The sequence below is a fragment of the Balaenoptera ricei genome, chromosome 15, assembly GCF_028023285.1.
Source record: "Balaenoptera ricei isolate mBalRic1 chromosome 15, mBalRic1.hap2, whole genome shotgun sequence".
Taxonomy (NCBI): Eukaryota; Metazoa; Chordata; class Mammalia; order Artiodactyla; family Balaenopteridae; genus Balaenoptera; species Balaenoptera ricei.
This window is the reverse complement of record NC_082653.1, coordinates 83,159,865-83,177,791: the sequence shown is the minus strand read 5'-3', so window position 1 is coordinate 83,177,791 and position 17,927 is coordinate 83,159,865. Positions and strand designations below refer to the sequence as shown.

General features: G+C 47.3%; 1 protein-coding gene across 5 annotated transcripts in view; it reads left to right on the top strand.

Annotated features, from left to right (window-relative positions):
• The window catches only part of TMEM225B (transmembrane protein 225B), a 29,099-nt gene extending 11,572 nt beyond the window's left edge, over window positions 1-17,527 (top strand). Inside the window, exons 1-7 of one of the 5 annotated variants that reach the window (XM_059896961.1) lie at window positions 5,497-5,514; window positions 5,797-6,018; window positions 7,340-7,420; window positions 9,704-9,914; window positions 10,845-10,991; window positions 11,761-11,898; window positions 17,154-17,527. In XM_059896961.1, coding sequence (XP_059752944.1) covers window positions 7,409-7,420; window positions 9,704-9,914; window positions 10,845-10,991; window positions 11,761-11,898; window positions 17,154-17,326 — 681 coding nt within the window. In that variant the 5' untranslated portion in view covers window positions 5,497-5,514; window positions 5,797-6,018; window positions 7,340-7,408 and the 3' untranslated portion in view covers window positions 17,327-17,527. Of the gene's footprint in view, window positions 1-5,496; window positions 5,515-5,796; window positions 6,019-7,339; window positions 7,421-9,703; window positions 9,915-10,844; window positions 10,992-11,760; window positions 11,899-17,153 lie in introns of those variants that run through there. The other 4 variants (XM_059896960.1, XM_059896962.1, XM_059896959.1 and 1 more) reach the window with 4 other exon arrangements.
• The last annotated feature ends 400 nt before the right edge of the window (window positions 17,528-17,927 follow it).

The following is a 17,927-nucleotide window of genomic DNA, read 5'->3' as shown; positions in this document are numbered from 1 at the left end:
TCTCAGTATAACATGTCATGGGCTTTGTTGTGTGTCAACTCTGGTAGGCTGAACTGCATTTGTCAGACTTCCCTTTCTTGTATTTTTCGGTTTGTGTGGTCTACAAGGGAGATTCTTGGGAGAGTTGGAGGGCAGAACAGAAGCAGCAGTAATTTTGTAGCTCACACATGTCACTGATCTGCTGACTCACCTCACTGGAGCTGGACATGAAACTAGTCTACCTTCCCCAGGATTCTTTTTTGCCTTTACTGGGCCGTGGTTTTCCTTCTCTGATTGAATCTAGTCATACACATGCTTACTATCCTATGAGAAGTACACATTTATCTCAAGTTTAGGTAGAGAGAAATGGTTAGCTTCTGGCTGTTTTTAAAAAAGAACCTCAATAATAAGCTTCAAGATTTCCTATCAGGAAAGCTACTGTTCAGACTCCTTTATAACAAAACTTCCATCATAACCTGAGGCAGAGCTTCACTACCGTGTAATTATCGAGGGAAAAGTTTGCAAAGTAGCTGAATAGTGTGATACATGATTGGTAAAATTTTAAAAAATCAAAAATTTGAGCACAAATTTATCATGAATATTTTAATCATTAAAGGAGATTCCCAAAGTACCTCTAGTAGGCAGTATATTTTAGATTTATTCTAGGCATCTGAGAGAAATATCTACTTTGTTCTAAACGCTTATGTTTTGATTATAAAAAATCAGATTATTTTTCCTCCTGTTAGTCTGGATGAGTGATTATCTAAAATATCGGTGAAAACTATACTTAATGTTGTAGACTCTTGAAATTGAATGTTGCCTCTGTCTTGTATACCTTTCCCTGCCTGGTCTGGTGCTATGCACACAGGTGTTCAGTGGCTGTGGAGTGAATCTGTTTACTGGAAGCCAAAGTCTTCCTGTTTGTCTCCACGCTTCTCTGCACTCCCCCACCTTCCTCCCCTGTTCCTGTAGGTGATTATCACACTACACAAGGGTCACCTTGACATCTGGACACCGAGTAGACTCTGTGAGGCCAGGTCTGAGCCCTCAGTCAGTGGGCCCACTTACTCCATCTGGCATGTGACCCTCTTTGAGTCCCTCCCACCCCCTTATACCACAGAAAGGGCCCTTTCCTTCTGTGGGGTCTGAGAAGCTTCTGGAATAAGGCAGGGCTTGATGAGTGGGGTCTGAAGGCCAGGTCGGATTCTGACTGGCAGAGAAGGGCACCCCAGGACAAGGTAAGTGTGTGGGGTCACGTGCCAGGCCTCAAGAGCGGAGGTGTCCCTGGAGGCCAGGAGAGGGGAGAAAAGAGTTTGCCTAGCAGTATCAAAAGCACTCAAGCGGGGCTCTGGTTCTTTAGGCACAAATATTACTAGTGGACAGAGTAGTTCATCAAGCCGTTAGAGCTCAGGTGAACACGAGGGTGACCAGCTCATCCCAGTTTGCCAGGACTTTCCCAGCCGTAACATCGAACGTCCCACATCCAGTAAAACGCTCAGTCCTCCGCAAACCAGGAGGGTGGATCACCCGAACCTATCGTGACCTCATTCCCCCGCCCCTCATGGCTCCTAGCTGCAGCAGGACCCAGTAGAGCAGAGATTCTCAGCTTGGGTTGCCTACTGGAATCACCTGGGGAGCTTTCAAAGCACTGGAGCCTCAGTCTCTGAGGTTGTGTACATTTGGTATGGGGTATGGCCTGGACTTTGGGGTTTTGTAAGCTCCCAAGTAATTCTAATGTGCAACCAAGGTTGAGAATCTATACAGTAGAGGTTACCAATGCTTCACAGGTGCTAAGAGGACACAAAGAGACCACACAGGATCTGGTGGCTTAGTCACTGAGGGGCTGGCAAGAGGGCTGGGCTGGGAGTACGGAGAGACTCCGGGGCCTGTGTGAGAGGAGACAGACAGGGTGTCCCAGGCCAGGTGGAAGGAGCGATGGGAGGGACTGTTGTGCTGGGGGTGGAGCCAGCTATTGGGTGGGCGCCCTCAGGGCCTGCTCATTGCCGGGTTCTGGTTCTGTCCTGTGCAGTAAAGCTATGGTTTGGGTAACTTTGGGTTTTCCCTTTGGAGCTCGGGACCAAGGAAGCACAGAGCCTGGGGGAGTCAGAACTCTAAAGACTCCAGCCCCAGCTCATGGGCTCTCTACCTACTTTTCCAGCAGACAGTTCCCTGTTCCCTTGCCTCTTCCCCTACCCTAGACCCGGGAAAACATGAAAATGCTTCCAGAGGAGACTATAACCTAAACTTATACACACTTTCTAAATCGTTCAGTCCTGGGAGGGGCTGGCCTGGCAGTCCCAAGCCATACGTTGAACACAGCCTTGGGCCCCCGGGGTGAGAGGCATTTCCTATGCTCTGGTTGAAGGGGTAGGAGTCTTTGGGCAATAAGGATCTTGACTTAAAAAAAAAAAAAGCACAACGTGAGAGCTGCGAGTTAAGTTTTATTTGGGGCAAAATAAGGACTGCAGCCCCGGGGGAACAGCGTTTCAGATAACTCTGAGAAACTGCTCCGAGGAGGTGAGGGGGAGCCAGGATATATAGGAGTTTGGCAACAAAGGACCGGTTGTTGGTACATCAAAAGATTATTGTTAAAGAAAACCAGATATCTCAAGGAATTTAGCTTTTCTATGTATGGGAGGATGCAAGAGTCTTGGCTCACTGAAATCATTCATTTGCTGTGCACCTCAGTTATCTGGGGCCAGTAGTCTGACATCCTGAGTTTCCTCAGGGTTCATCACAGGGAGAGGCTGCAGTCTGATGGCTGCTAGATGGCAGGTGTTCTTTTCAGCCCTGAGTTTCCTCAGCTCACGTTGGAGGGCTGCAATCGTTGACGACTGTGACATCCTTTGTTTATTGATCTGGCAGGAAATAGTCCATTTCTCAGGGAGATAGGAGGAGGAGGAAGATGAATTTTGGCAGTGGCACCCACATGGGACTGCTTTAATCCCACCAGAGGCCCGTCATGGACCTCAGGATGAAATCAAGACCCTTCAAATCCCAGCTCTGCCCGCTGACTTCTCCAGCCCTCTGTGGCCTCCCCTTCTCCCAGTCATTCTGAAATTCACTGGGTCCTTGAACATAGTATTTTTCAAATGTAGGTCAAGAGCCACTAGGGGGTCTTAAAATTAATTTATTGTAATGAGTTAAGAGCAGCAAAGGGTAAAAGGAAAAAGTAGGCAGAACTAGAATGGAGTAGAAAACATCCATCACAAAGGTAAGTCAGACTTCTGTTTGTGCACAAGGGAGCATGTGTGCAGAGTATAATGTACAGTATTTCTTGCTGTAGAGCAGGTAAAAGTCTTCGCACATTGCAATCCTTTTTTGGGAGTAAGATTCTGTCTAGAAGGGCTTTCTTGGCAGGTCTTCCTTTGGACTGAATTGTTTGCCCTCTGCAATTGCCGTAGCATGCTATGCTTTTTGCGCACCAAGCACACTTTAAAAAAATGATTTATTCAGTTGCCTGTCTTCTGCGCTTGCTGCAAGCTCGATGAGGGCAGGGACCATATTCACCTATCCTGGCCTCTGTCATTAGAGAAAGCACTTGTGTTTGAGTGGCTGAGTGATAAACCCGGGTTCAGCTTCCAGCTATTTGTGTTCTTAGACAAGGTCTCTTTTTATTTTTTCTGACTTTTTGGTCTGATTTATATACAGGAAACTTGAAAGAATAGAATAATGAACACCCTATATATCCTCCACTTAGATGGACAGTATTAACATTTTTCCATATTTGCTTTCTATCTATATGCTTTTTTTCTGAATCATTTGAAAGTAAGCTCAGATATAACCTTCACCCTAAATACTATGGCATGTGTCTCCTAAGAGTAAGGTCATTCTCCTACATAATCGCAACACTATTAACATACCTAAGAAAAAGAATTTAATTCCATAATACCATCTAAAATGGACTCTCTATTTAGATTTTCCCTAGTTGCCCCAAGAATGTGTTTTATAGTTAGATTATTTCAAATCAGAAAAAAAAATCAAGGGTCACATTACATTTGGCTTTATATCTCTTTAGTTTCTTTTAATCTAGAATAGTTCCACTTTTTTTTTTTTTTTAAATGACAGTGACTTTTGGAGGAGTCAAGAAGAGTTATCCTTTATAATTTTCTACAAAATTGATTTCCTTGTTTTCCTCCGGTGGTAGTTAGCTTCCTTCTCGCCCCGCTGTATTTTCTCTTAACTGAAAAGAGTTTTAGAGGCCTGATGACACATTTTTGGCAAGAATACCTCACAGGTGATGTCTCCTTCATACTGTTATCACCTCAAGAGGCACATGATGTCAGATTATTCCACCCCAAGTAGCGCTGTCTGTTCACTTGTTTAAGGTAGTGACTGCTAGATTTCTCCTATGTAAAGATATGTTTTCCTTTTGCAATTAGTAATTTGTGAGGATGATAAACTCCAGCACCATGTGAAGAATCTGTTCCTCTACAGCCTGATGGTTTTCGTAGTCATCCATGACCCTTTAGCAACCATCCACGTGATAGTTTGGGCATGTTCTTAACCTGAGACTCAGTTTTTTCATCTGCAGCCTGGGCATAATAATGCCCATGATTTGGATTTGCTGTGTAAAAAAGTATGACATAGAGTGCATATGATGATGATGTCACGGTCTGCCATAACTTCTCCCTTCTTCTGAGAACACCATTTACAAAGGTGTTCACTTCCTTTTAGAAAGTTTCTACGCTGCTCCAGATAAGTGGTCCAAATCGCCGGCTTCTTAGATGATTCAACCTGCCCGGCCTCTGTGGGGCACAGCTGAGTCATCTTCTTTGGCCAGAGTGGAATGAGCTTTTGACCAGAGCTGAGCCAATCAGAATGCTTCCCTGGGAAATTTCCAACCAAGTAGGGGTGGGAATAGGGTGAAGAAAATATTCTTTTTCCCTCAGGTGGCTAAATGTGGGGATGTGAGTCTGGAAGTTGACTGTATCCCCTGCCGCCTGGAGGATGATAGCCTATGGGGTGGAGGGGATCAAAGCCATCTCTCTGAGATCAGGGCAGAGGGGGTCTCCCTGGCCTGGCTCCAGGCCTCCCCAGCTGTACTCTGCCCTGCCCCAGCTAAGCCAATAAAGACCCCTGTCTTGCCTGAGCGCTTACAAATCGGGGTCTGAACCTTAGGACAGATAGAATCCTGACTAGTAAAAGGGCCTTTCCTATGCCTCTCACATGATAGGTGATTCAATAGATTAGTGGTTCATCAGCTCTCATCCCTTCCTGTTGTCTTTGAATATGTGCTGGCCCTAGTGGAGAGGTGTGAGGAGGTGGCAGACATGGTCCTGGCTTTTAAAAATCTTAGGAGTTAACAAATGCGTTTCCTTGGTGGGCGTAGACTCAAAGCAAGGGGGGCTGGTGACTTATCCGGCTCCAAGTGTGGCCGCTCTTGCCACTCGAACCAGCCCCCCACCCCACCCCCTGGGCCAGGAGCCAGAGTGCCTCTCTTGGAAGAGCCTAAGTTTAAAAGTTTAAAACCAGCCCACGTGGTGAGAGGTGCAGTCAGCCTTAAGACGCGAGGGCAGAGAAGAGCGGAGGAATGTGAGGGCCGGGGGCGGGGGCCTGAAGGCGATCAGAACGCATGCGCAGGGCAAGGGCGAGGGAGGGCCTGGGAGTGGGGGAGGGGGGTGAGCGAGGGTCCTGGGGAAGGGGAGCGAACTGGCAGGGCCTTGGGTAGTCAGGAAACTCGGGCTTCTTCCAGGCTCGCGGTCCAGGCTGCTGTTTGTGTAGCGCTGCCTCTCTGCGGAGTCCACAGCGACGTGTCTTCCAGGCACTTCCAGCCATCCCACGGGAGGAGTTACTATTATCATTCCCGTTTCACAGATGAGAAAACTGACACCCAGGAAGGAGAAGTAACTCACCCAAGGTCATCCTGCTGGTGATGGCAGAGCTGGAATCCGAATTCAGATCCGCGGACTTCAGGTTGCTCCAGCCCCCACTCTGTTCCGCACACCGGTGAGCGAGGCCGGGACCGCGAACCACCCCGGAGGCCAGGTTCCCCCAGCCGAGGGCCAGGTCAGCGGCGGGCGGCGGCCGGGCCGAGAGGTGAGACCCCCGCCCTCCCCTGCATGGCCCCGAGGGCTCGGTGGGCTCTGCCGGGAGACGGAGCAGACCCTCGCCGGGCCTCGGGGGCCAACGGAAGGGCCGGACCGCGGGCCGCCTGGAGGGAAGCCCCGCCCGGGAGAGCGGGAGACCGGGAGACCCCAACGGTGCCTCGGCAGAGGGACGGGAAACAGTGGGGGGGCGGTGGCGAGCGGAGGTGGAGCCACGGGTTGGGAGGGGGAGGGCGAGGAAGAGGAAGAGGCCCCCCAAACCCCAAACATTACCGGCCGGCTGTTGGGACCTGCGGGGCTGGATCTGGGGGCTGATGGCCAGGTCAGGACCCATCTTTGGGTCTGGAAAATGTCACTGGGGCTTTGGGGCCACGGAAGGGTGGAGGGTGGTCAGGAGGAAGGAACCTCTGACGGAACCTAAGCCAGTCTGCAGCCCAAGTAGCCGCAAATTACTGGCGGGAAAAGTGGGGAGTGAGGCTCCTCGCGGCCCAGACGGTTCCCTCCTGGTCTCTTCCCGGTCCAGCCTGAGATGCACTTTATGCTGCTCCTCGCGGTCTTCGCCCTGTGTAGTTCTCAGCTGTCCCTGGCATGCGCAGGGCCTGGGCCGGTGACAGGGCTGCCCTCGGGCTGCGGCGCGATGGCTCAGGGAGACTCTGCCGGCGGGAACCCAGGCCCCACGGAGCATGCAGCTCTTCTACTTTCCAGTGCCATAGGTCCTTTTCAAAATAATAATGAAAACAATTGGTGATAGTAGATGGCAGTAGTTTTGCTTTGTTTTGAATGCCCTTGGCAAAGTAAAAAGTTGGCAGTTTTCTGTTCCCCCCATTCTCTCTCCCTGACCCCCGCTTTTGGGAATCCCGAACTGAACCGCTGGCCAGTGGCGACTGGTGAGGAGGTGAGGAGGGAGGGGCAGCTGTGCAAGACTGTGGTCCCTGCCTCCACTCTGACCGAGCCTGGGATCCTGGACCAGTCCGTTCTTCTTTCCAGCTGTTTCCCCATCAGTACAAAGGGCTCTGCAAATCCCCCTTTATATGAACATGTCTATGGTCCTTTGAGTCTGGCTTATATCAGTGTGTCCCCCAGTTGTATATCCCTGGCGCACAGCCGTCCAGAACCAGCACTGAGGGCTGCTCCATGCAGGACGCTGGCCTATCCCCGGAGAAAGGCCCACAAGGTCCCGCTCACGGGAGAGCAGCCTGGGGTGGGCAAGGGGACAGACAGCTAGGAGGTGGCGCCTGGCCTCTCAGTCACCCCGGGGGGTGGGAGGGAAAGCGCTGTACCTCGTGACAAGTTTCTGTGTCTCTTCTCCCCAGTAGTTACCAAGAGCCTGCGAGTTCCTGTCTTTTTTCATCCCTGATTCTCCCCATTGGCCTAAGCTGGGCATGGGGCGCCCGGTAAGTACACAGTTCACTTTTGTGGAATGAATCGTTAATGGCTGGTGGCTGGGAGCGTCCGTGGAGTGGACAGGACCAAGCTGAGCTTTGCAGAAGATGTGGGATTTAAAAGGTCTAGAGGTGAAGTGAGGGCACAGCACCCCCCTTCCCCCGGGAAAGGCTGGAGGTTCTTGGGGTGACTGTGGTGTTCCGGGAACGGAGGGAGACATGGCGGGTGTGGAGGCAGGAGGCTGGGTGTGTGGGAAACTTTATGAAAGAAAAACTGAGAAGGTGAGGAATGCTGACGAGGTGGAAGTGTGGGAGGAACAGAGAAGCCAGCATGAGCTCCAGGCTAGAGCGTGGGGGTGGAGAGGGTGACTAAAACAGGGAAGACACCGAGGTCAGCTTTAGACACGTTGAGGTTCAGTGGGGGGCGGGGGGGGGGGCAGGAAGAGGCTCAGACCATCAACGGAAAATGTCCAGGGTTCTCCATTCCATCCAGAGGATGGGGGTCAAGATGCCGCCATGACTCCTACCTGGAGAGCTTTAGAGCCAGGACTCAAGGCTCTCTGGTCTTCATCCTCTTAGAGTAAAGGACACTGAGGCCCTGAAGTTCAGGTGACTCATCAGTACTGCCCAGAGGGTGGAGGAAAGATCGAAAGGGAAGCTTTGCAGAGACGGCAGGATAAATTTTTCAGGTGGGAAGCCCTGAAAAAAAGAAAGTAATGAACAACAGAAAGAGGAGAGAGTGCCTTAGAGAGTTTCCAAGCACTCTGACAGCAGTCGAAGGTTAACAGTTGTTAACCCTCTTATAGACAGCAGATTTCCTCTGCCCTGTACCACCAGGCTTGTTCTGCTGTGGTGATCAGCAGATCTCAAAGCCTCAGAGACACTCCTTGCCCCCGGCTGCAGTGAGAGGGGCGTCTGCATGGGGAGCGTGGAGGGGCCCCGGCGCGTGGGCACACACAGGGGCAGAGAGGAGGGGGAAACCCCTCACTCCGAGGGCCTCGTCTTGCCCACAGCAGCGCGCAGCTGCAGCTTGGTGCCGCCAAGCAGTCTGCTTAGGCAGGAGCCTCCAGGCCTGGCTCTGGGCACGACTTGGAAAGAAGGGCTGTTGTCTTGGGGTGTCCTCCACCTCCCATGTCCTGTCTCTCTCTCACCCCCTGATGTCGCCATTCTGCACCGCCGTGTGGCCAGGGTCATTGGGGGCCACCGGGACAGGGCCCGCCCTGCCTGCCGCACCCAGGCTTCCAACCGCCCCTCTCCTTCCCCTGCTAGCCTGGAGAGGAAAGCAGACTGGTTGAATACATTTGCCCTTAGGTTGTGAATGTGAATTTCCCTCAGGAATGTTTGCATGTTAGGAGAAGTGGGCGGCCCCTCACCCTCCAACTTTAACCCAACGCTGGGCCCTAAGCACTGTGCTTGACACTTCGCTGGCACCACTTCACTTGGCCCTCGCAAGGACCTTACTAGGCAGGTGTTATTTCCTCTTTTTTCCAAATGGGGACCCAAGGTCCTGAGAGTTTTAGCCAGTTCCCCGAGGTTACCCAGCCAGCAAGTGATAAAGCTGGGACATGGTCACGGGCTTCCAGAACCAAATCCAGCTGTCGGCACTTTGCTTCCGCATTGCAGGTGCTCCTTCCAAGAAGACATCCTTAATGACAGCTGGTGGTGATGGAGGAGTTATGAGGGATCCTTAACTGAGGGTCTTGACCTCCAGGCCTAGAGGGTACCTAGGGCTTCAGGAGGGTCTGTGAAACTCTAAAACTATTTTTAAAACTTTCTGTGTGCATATTTTCTGCTCATTTTTCAGCAGAGGGTTCCTCCAGGCCAGGTGGACCCCTGTCTGTCTACACCCCAGGTCCGGAGGCAAGAAGGCCAGTCACTGAGTAAAGGCACTTCAGGCCCTGGTTTTAATCTCTGCCCTGGTCCTCATTCTGAAATCTCAAAAGGCACATAGTAGCTGACAGCTGACTGGAGAGGTTCTTCTGTGGCCAGTGGGTGGGTGTCCACAGAACTGAGAGGTTAGAACTTTAGAGCTGGGAGAGGTGGAAATTTTACAGAGGTGGAAACTGAGGCTCAAGGAAGGGACCTCACACGCTCAAGATTGCCCAGTGAATTAGTGGCAGAAAATGTTTTATGCATTGTTTAGGCCTACTGAAGAGGTCTGTAAGGCTGTAAGGTTAATCAAGGCACAGAAATCAACATTTCTCGAGCCTCACGTGTGCTAACATGTCCATGGGCATCATCTCCTTCACCCCGTGCCGCGTGAGACCCCCCCCCCCTCATTGTTTCCCTCCCCAGGTGATGCTGACATTAGAGGACAAAGACATGAAGGGGTTCACCTGGGCCATAGCCCCTGCCTTGACCTCCCTGGGCTACCTGCTTATACTGCTGGTCTCCATCTTCCCCTTCTGGGTTCGTCTGGTGAACGAGGAGTCCCAGGAAGTGTTTTTCAGTGGCCTGTTTGAGAACTGCTTCCATATCAAGTGCTGGAAGCCTCGACCCTTACCGGGTAGGGGGGATGGAGGCGGGGATGGGGGCGGGGATGGGGGCGAGGGAGACGGGGCCAGCATGGGCGTTGGGGGGTGACAGAGGACTGTGGGGGCAGCTAGGACAGAACCGAATTCGCCCCTGCCTTCTTCTCCCCACTAGAGTCCATTAGCGCCCCCCCCTTAGTTGTGACGCCCACCGTTACCTCCTGGGATTGCCGGACATCCCCTGTGGGGGCAGTACTGCCCTTACTAGAGAACCTCTGGTTTAACCCCAGGGTAGGTTCTAGAGTATCTGGGTCTTCAACACCTTTGTCCCTCCCCCAGCCGCTCACCTCTGCACACTCAGGAGGTCATGCAGACTCACCTTAACAAGGTCTGAATCATGCCAACAGCAGGAGAATGAATTCCCCTCGATCCTCGGTCTGTTTCACTACTCCTAGTAACGTGGATAATTAAATAGGGGTGTGAGGGACTCCCTTGCAGAGTTCAGAATATCCTGACCTCACAAAGTTCTGACTTTCCACCAGTGACTTATTTCAGTGTGACCGATGCAGATGCAATTCTTCACATTTCCACATGCAACAAATTTTATCACGACAGTTTCATTTTATGTTGTTTATTAAAGCCACCATTTTTTCCCAAACAATACATGGTTTTCCCATATGCTTTGATACAACCAGATTCACATAACAGTATTTGTTAAGAATTGGTTAATAATTTCAGTGTCTGAAATTGCCCATCTAATTTTTTTTTCATGTCATGGGGAACAAGATGGTGGGCCCAGGGCATGCTTGGGGGCAAAGCTGCCGGGTCGGAGCCTTGGTCCCAGGCCACGCTTTGGGACCTGATGGCGACCAGGCTCCGGGGCCACCCCTGCCCAGGCTCTGCAGGGCTCTGCCCTCTGGGCCAGGGTGCCCGGCGCCAGCCCACCCTCCCTCCCTCCCCTGCAGTTTACATCATCATTGGCCGTGTTTTCCTGCTGTCCGCCGTCATCTTGTCTTTCCTCACCACCGTTGTCATGGTGTCCTTTGCATCTCGGCTCTTTCCGAGGACCCGGAAGCACAATCTTGTGTCAGGCTTCATCAGCTTCCTCACAGGTGGGGAGCAAAAGGCGGGCCCCAGCCGTGTGGGTGGGGGATCTGGGGAGACAGCCGGAGACGGAGGGGGGGGTGGTCTCTGGAGAGGGGATTTTTAGGGCCCCTCTCCTCCGCTGCCCTCTCAGTGAAGTAGCCCACCCCAGCCCGCCCCCTCAGGGTTTGTGACCCCCCCGCTTTGGGGCTCATCCTAGCTCTGCACTCCCAGCGGGCACAGTCCTCACAGCCTTGCCTTGGTGTCATCTGTCTGGGGGTCTTTTTCCCATAATCTCTATCCCAGCAACTGTCATGGAATCTGGTACAGGGTTATAATATAATTGAAATATAGAATATAAATGAAATACAAATGTTTCTTGGATGAACGAATGGAAGAGATCATCTCTGCCCTCTGGAACCTTTTGACTTTAAAAGGCTGACCAAGGCCCTACCCTGGGAGGCTCCCATCAGATGGAGGAGGTGGAACGCTCACAGTGGGAAAATCAGGTTGAGTTTCGTCCAAAGCGTCACACCCAGGGGGCCCCATCTGGAGTCAGCCAAGAGCACAGGCACAGAGGGTACCCGGGAAAGGGATTTCTGATCATGGGGCCCCTGGGAGGTGAGGCACACGGGCTTTGAGATGAGTTGGGAAGGAGGGCGAGACAGGCATGTGGGGTGGAGGTTATTGGCTCTGAAGGGGCAAGGGGTGCGGGCAGGAGCCACACAGGTGCAGGGAGGCTGGAGTGGAGGTGGGAGCCACGGGAGGAGAGCAAGGTTGCCGCCCTGTGACCCACAGGGGCCTGTGCCTTCCTGGCCTTGTCGCTGCACGCCCTGGAGATCCGGAGCCTGCGGACGAAGCCCAGCCCCCCGCAGTCCTTCGTGCAGTGGCCTTACTACGTCCTGGGCTTTAGCATCCTTCTATTCCTAGTGGCGGGTGAGTGTCCCAGGGCTGGTGCCCTCTCCCTGCCCTCTGTCTGGATTCAGGAGCTGTGGACGCTCCAGAGCTGTGCTGTTCAAAACCGTAGTCACTTGTGGCTATTTAACTTTCATTAAAATGAAATCAAGTTAGAAATTGAGTTCCTCAGTCACGCCAGCCACACTTCACATGGTCAAAAACCACGTTATTATGTGCCTAGTGGCTTCCACACTGGATGGTGCGGATGCAGAAGGTTCTACTGACAGGACTGCTCTAGGGCCTCAGCCCTGTCCCCCACCCTCGTCCTGCCCATTCTTATGCTCCTTGACTTCAGAACCAAACTTGCACACTTTCACACTCTCCCTTACCACCATCCCTGTTCCTAAGGCTTTCTATTCCTGTCTCTTTATCTTGAAATCTGTGATCTTATTCCTCACTCAATCGCTTTTTCTTTACCAACCATCATCATCGAAATTCTTAATCCCATCTAATTTTGTCCCTACTCCTAATCCTCTTCCCACTATTTTAACCTGACCCATGATCAGAGCCTATTTTAACTTGATTTTATTATACATTGAATATATAACAAAGAATGTTTATAATATATCTGTAAGATACAAGTAATTATAAATAAACTATACATCCATATTTCCACCGTATAGTTTAAGAACTAGCCACGTTTTGTCAAATCCATCGTTTATAAGTTACATCCTTATTTTATGTACCACTGAGAAAGAAAAATTGATACCAAGTATAATTCTAAGGTGCTAGAGCTTGTAAGGTACATCCTCATTTCAGAGATTTTAAAATGTGAAAAAAATGGGTTTGCGAAAATTAATGAAACATGTTAGAACATTAAGTATTCAATATCTTTGAAGTCTTCCCCCCTCTACCATGTGGCTGTTCCTGGTCTCTTCCTCTTCTCTCCCCTCTGGATTCAATTCTTCAGAAATTTATGCCAATCATGTTTACTACATATATATATCCTGAAACAATGTATTATTTAGTTTTGCATGCTTTAAAACTTCATATGAATATAATCAAACTGTATTTTTTCTTCTGGAGTTTGCTATGTTTGATCAGCATAATCTTGAGATTCCTCCATGTTAATATGAGGAACTAAGCTTCATTCATTTTTACCACCTTGAGTATTTAATTGTATAACTAAGCTTTCCTATAGAAGCATGGCATTTCTCTATGGGAGAATTTTAAGTTTATGACTGAGTTTCTTTCATGATTATAGGACTATTCAGATATTTTATTTCTTCTTGAGTCAGTTTTGGTAATTTATATATTTCTCTAAATTTTTACATTTTATCTAAGTTTTAAATTTTATTGACATAAAATTACTCAAAATGTTTTCTGTTTTAACTTTTAATTTGTGCTGCATCTGTAGTTATATACTTTTTTTTTAATTTTTTTTTTTTTTTTGGCTGCGTTGGGTCTTCGTTGCTGCGTGCGGGCTTTCTCTAGTTGCGGTGAGAGGGGGCTACTCTTCGTTGTGGTGCGCGGGCTTCTCATTGTGGTGGCTTCTCTTGTTGTGGAGCACGGGGTCTAGGTGCGTGAGCTTCAGTAGTTGCAGCACGCGGGCTTCAGTAGTTGTGGCTCGCGGGCTGTAGTGCGCAGGCTCAGTAGTTGTGGCGCGTGGGCTTAGTTGCTCCGTGTCATGTGGGATCCTCCCGGACCAGGGATTGAAGCGTGTCCCCTGCATTGGCAGGTGGATTCTTAACCACTGCGCCACCAGGGAAGTCCCTGTAGTTATGTACTTTTTTCATACCTAATTTTCTCTTTTTTCATTGCTATGTTTGTCAGAGGTTTATCAGTTTTTTTTAGTGTTTTCAAAGAACCAGCTTTTTAGCTTTCTTGAAAACAAACCTTGTTTGTTTTCTATTTAATTACTTTTTGCTTCTTATTTTGAACTTCCCTCCCTACTACTTTTTTTTGTGTTTATTCTGCTGTTCCTTTTTCAGCTTCCTAAATCAGGATCTAAGCTCATTGATTATTTCTTCTTTTCTAAGTAGGCATTTAAAGCTTCAATTGCCCTCTAAGAATTGCATCTTTATTTGCGGCTCTCATTTTGATGTGTAATATCTTTTGTTGTTGTTCGATTTCAGATATTTTCTTGTTCCCCTTATGATTTTTTCTTTGATTCATGAATTATTTAAAAGTATACTTTTAAATTTCTAAGCATAGAATTTTTATTGTATCTTGGTGATAATGATTTTAACTTAGTTTCAATTTGATGAGAGATCATGGTTTATATAGTCCTAATATTTTCAGATTTATTGACTTGCTTTATAGCCTAGTCTGAGGTCCATTTTCATGTCTCATGTTGAATGCAACCTTTTATCTATAAACTTTATATCAAGCTTTTTTATTATCTTGTTTAAACCTTGATTTAGAATTGCTATATTTTACTAGTGGATTGAACTTTTTATCATCATGCTGTGATACTTTTTATTTCTTATAATGCTTTCTGTTTTATCTGATATTACTATAACTACCTCTACATTCTTTAGGTTATTATTTGCCTGTTATGTCTTTTACTTTAAACCTGTCTCTGTCTTCACGTTTTGGATGTCTCTTATAGATAGCTTATGATTGGATTTTTTCATCTAGTCTTATTATAACCTTTGTCTTTTATCTGGAGCATTTAGTTGATTTACATTTATTGTGACTACTGATGTATTTGTATCTTTTCTACCACCTTAGTTTGTGCTTTCAGTTTTTTCTGCTCCCCACCCATTACCTCACTTGCCTTGCTTTGGGTTGATTGAATTTTATGTATATAATTCTCATTACATTTCCTCCCTCATTAGTTTGGAAATTATATGGTCTGTTTTCATTTGTGTCATAGTTACTCTTGACATTTTAACATGCTTAGTTAATCAGCATATTTATTCTCTTCATAAATAGTTCAAGGACCCTCCTCCCCAACTTATATGCTATTTTGTCCAGTGTTTTGGTTTCTTCTGTTTTTTTAAAAATTCTATACATTATTATTATTATTATTTTATGCATTTAATACTTCTTTAAATTTACCCACATATTTACCCATTTAGCTGCTCATCAAACCTCAGACCTTCTATCTAAGATCATTATCCTGAAGTACATCCTTTATAATGATTTTTTTTTTAACTTTTTATTTTATATTGGAGTATAGTTGATTAACAATGTTGTGTTTCAGGTGTACAGCAAAGTGATTCATTTATACATGTATCTATTCTTTTTCAAATTCTTTTCCCATTTAGGTTGTTACATAATACTGAGCAGAGTTCCCTGTGCTATACAGTAGGTCCTTGTTGGTTATCCATTTCAGATATAGCAGTGTGTACCTGTCAGTCCCAAACTCCCTAACTATCCCTCCCTCAACCCTTCCCTCCTGGTAACCATAAGTTTGTTTTCTATGTCTGTGAGTCTGTTACTGTTTTGTAAATAAGTTCATTTATATCATTTTTTTTCTTTTAGCTTTTTTAATGAGGGTCAGTTAGAGATACACTATCTCATATTTTGTTTGTATGAAATTATCTTTCATTTTTGTTTATTAAAGTTTTGCTGAATATACATTTTTAAAAAAATTTTTATTTATTTATTTATTTATTTTTGGCTGTGTTGGGTCTTCATTTCTGTACGAGGGCTTTCTCTAGTTGTGGCAAGTGGGGGCCACTCTTCATCGCGGTGCGCGGACCTCTCACTATCGCAGCCTCTCTTGTTGCAGAGCACAGGCTCCAGTCGCGCAGGCTCAGTAGTTGTGGCTCATGGGCCTAGTTGCTCCGCAGCATGTGGGATCTTCCCAGACCAGGGCTTGAACCCGTGTCCCCTGCATTGGCAGGCAGATTCTCAACCACTGCACCACCAGGGAAGCCCTGAATATACATTTTGAAGTTAACAGTTATTCTCTCAGCATTCAAGACATTATTCTATTACTTTCCCACTTCTGTTCTTATTGTTGAGAAGTTGGCTCTCTTTAAACATATCATTCTTTTTGAGGCAACTTTTTTTTCTCTGAGAATTTTTTTGGTATTTTGCAGGGTATGGATGTTTGTGTTATGATTTGATGTGTGAACTGAAGCTGAGGAGTGATATCTTTCAGCATTTCTAAAACATTTTTATCTCCTCCCCATTTTCTTTCCCTTTCTCTTTGTCCTTTGTGGAACTCTAGGAAGATTTCTGTTAGACTTTGTTACTCTATCCTGTGTGTCTTAATTTCTCTTTCATATTTTCTGTCTTTGTCTTTCTGGGCTGCATTCTGAATAACTTATATAGATGTATCTTCAATTTTACCCATTCGCTTTTTTAAAAAAGATTTATTTATTATTATCATTATTTTTTAAAATGTATTTTTGGCTGCATTGGGTCTTAGTTGTGGCACGTGGGCTTCTCTCTAGTTGTGGCATGTGGGTTTTCTTTTCTCTAGTTGTGGCGCACAGGCTCCAGGGCGTGTGGGCTCTATAGTTGTAGTGCCGTGGTCTCTGTGGTTTGCGGCACGCAGGCTGTAGTTGAGGCACGCGAGCTCAGTAGTTGTGGCACGCGGGCTTGCTTGCCCCACCGCATGTGGGATCTTAGTTCCCTGAGCGGGGATCAAACCCGCGTCCCCTGCATTGCAAGGTGGGTTCTTTACCACTGGACCACCAGGGAAGTCCCTACCCATTCACTTTTTAGCTGTGTCTGATCTATTTAACCTAGCCATTAAATTTTTATTTCAGTTAATCTATTTTATAACTAGAAGTTGTATTTTCCTGTAAATCTTGTTATTTTTATGCTTTTTTCCCTCATATTTAAAATCTGTTCTCTGAATATATTTTTACTATACATGTTAAACATACTTATTTTATATTCTGTGTCTTATAAGTTTAACAACTGAATTATTTGCTGCTGTTTCTACAGCTGTTTCTATAGGCTCTTGCTGTGGTACCTTGTTTCTTGGTATGGTCTGTGGATTTTGACTGTGAACTCATTTTCCTTGGAATATTTTTTTGTTGTCGTTGTTGGAAATTATTTGAGGCCTGTATTTAAAGTGTTTCCTCAAAAAAGGATTTGCATTTGCTTCTGCCCGGTGCTTGGGTGCAGAACTACCCTAGGATCACAACCAAAATACTTAGGTATTGTTAGTTTAGCTGCAGACCCACATAACAGCTAGCCTGTGTTTGTGAAATCTCAGTCAATGCAGGTAACTTTGCAGTTCCAGTTTCATGTGGCCGACTCTTGTTAGATTTCCCCACTATGAGCTTGACACTCTCTCTCACCTGACCCAAACTTTTGCTGTCACCCAGGTGCCATCTGCCTCGTTCAAGAAACAGCCTGCCTTAGCTGTCATTTGTTGCCCATTTCCCAGAGTACTGAGGAGACCCAAGAGATCTCGCACCTGGAAAACGTGGAGAGTTTGGGAGGAGAACTGAGCTCCATACAGAGGGAGACACTGCTGAAGGAAGAAACAGTTATCTAGACCAAGATAGTCTGTGCCCTGCCCTTCATCAAGCTGTGTGAGTGCACACGTGTCGGTGTATGTGGCTCCCCCACCTCCACCAGTCTCTGCTACTTTTGATGAGGCTCTTGAGTGTCAAATCAACCCTCCACTTCCCCTACTCAGAGTGATTCTATCTTGCGTGTGTTTGAAATTTGTTAAAAGTTTTCTGAATTCTTCTGAGCTTTCTGAGTGATTTTTTTGGACAAGTGTTTTCAATAAAACGATGACTACGTTTGATCCCTGGTTGGGGAACTAAGATCCCACGTGCCACACAGCATGGCCAAAAAGCAAACAAATGAACAAACAGAACACCAGCCTGCAGCCTAGGGGGCAGCAAGGGAGGGAGGAATATTAGGAAATGATCAAGTGTCGTGAGTTTTGTAAAATAAAAACTGAACAGACTATAACCACCCCACTGTTCCAGCCATGCTGATTTCCCAGTTGTGGCTTTCCATACTCATTCTGCTGGTTTAGGGTGGTCTGGCCCACCGTTACATATTTTAGAGTTTGTAGATTTTCTCTATGCCTAGTTCTATATTGTTCCTACAGGGTTTTGTGAGGTGGAAAAGTGAAAAGACTG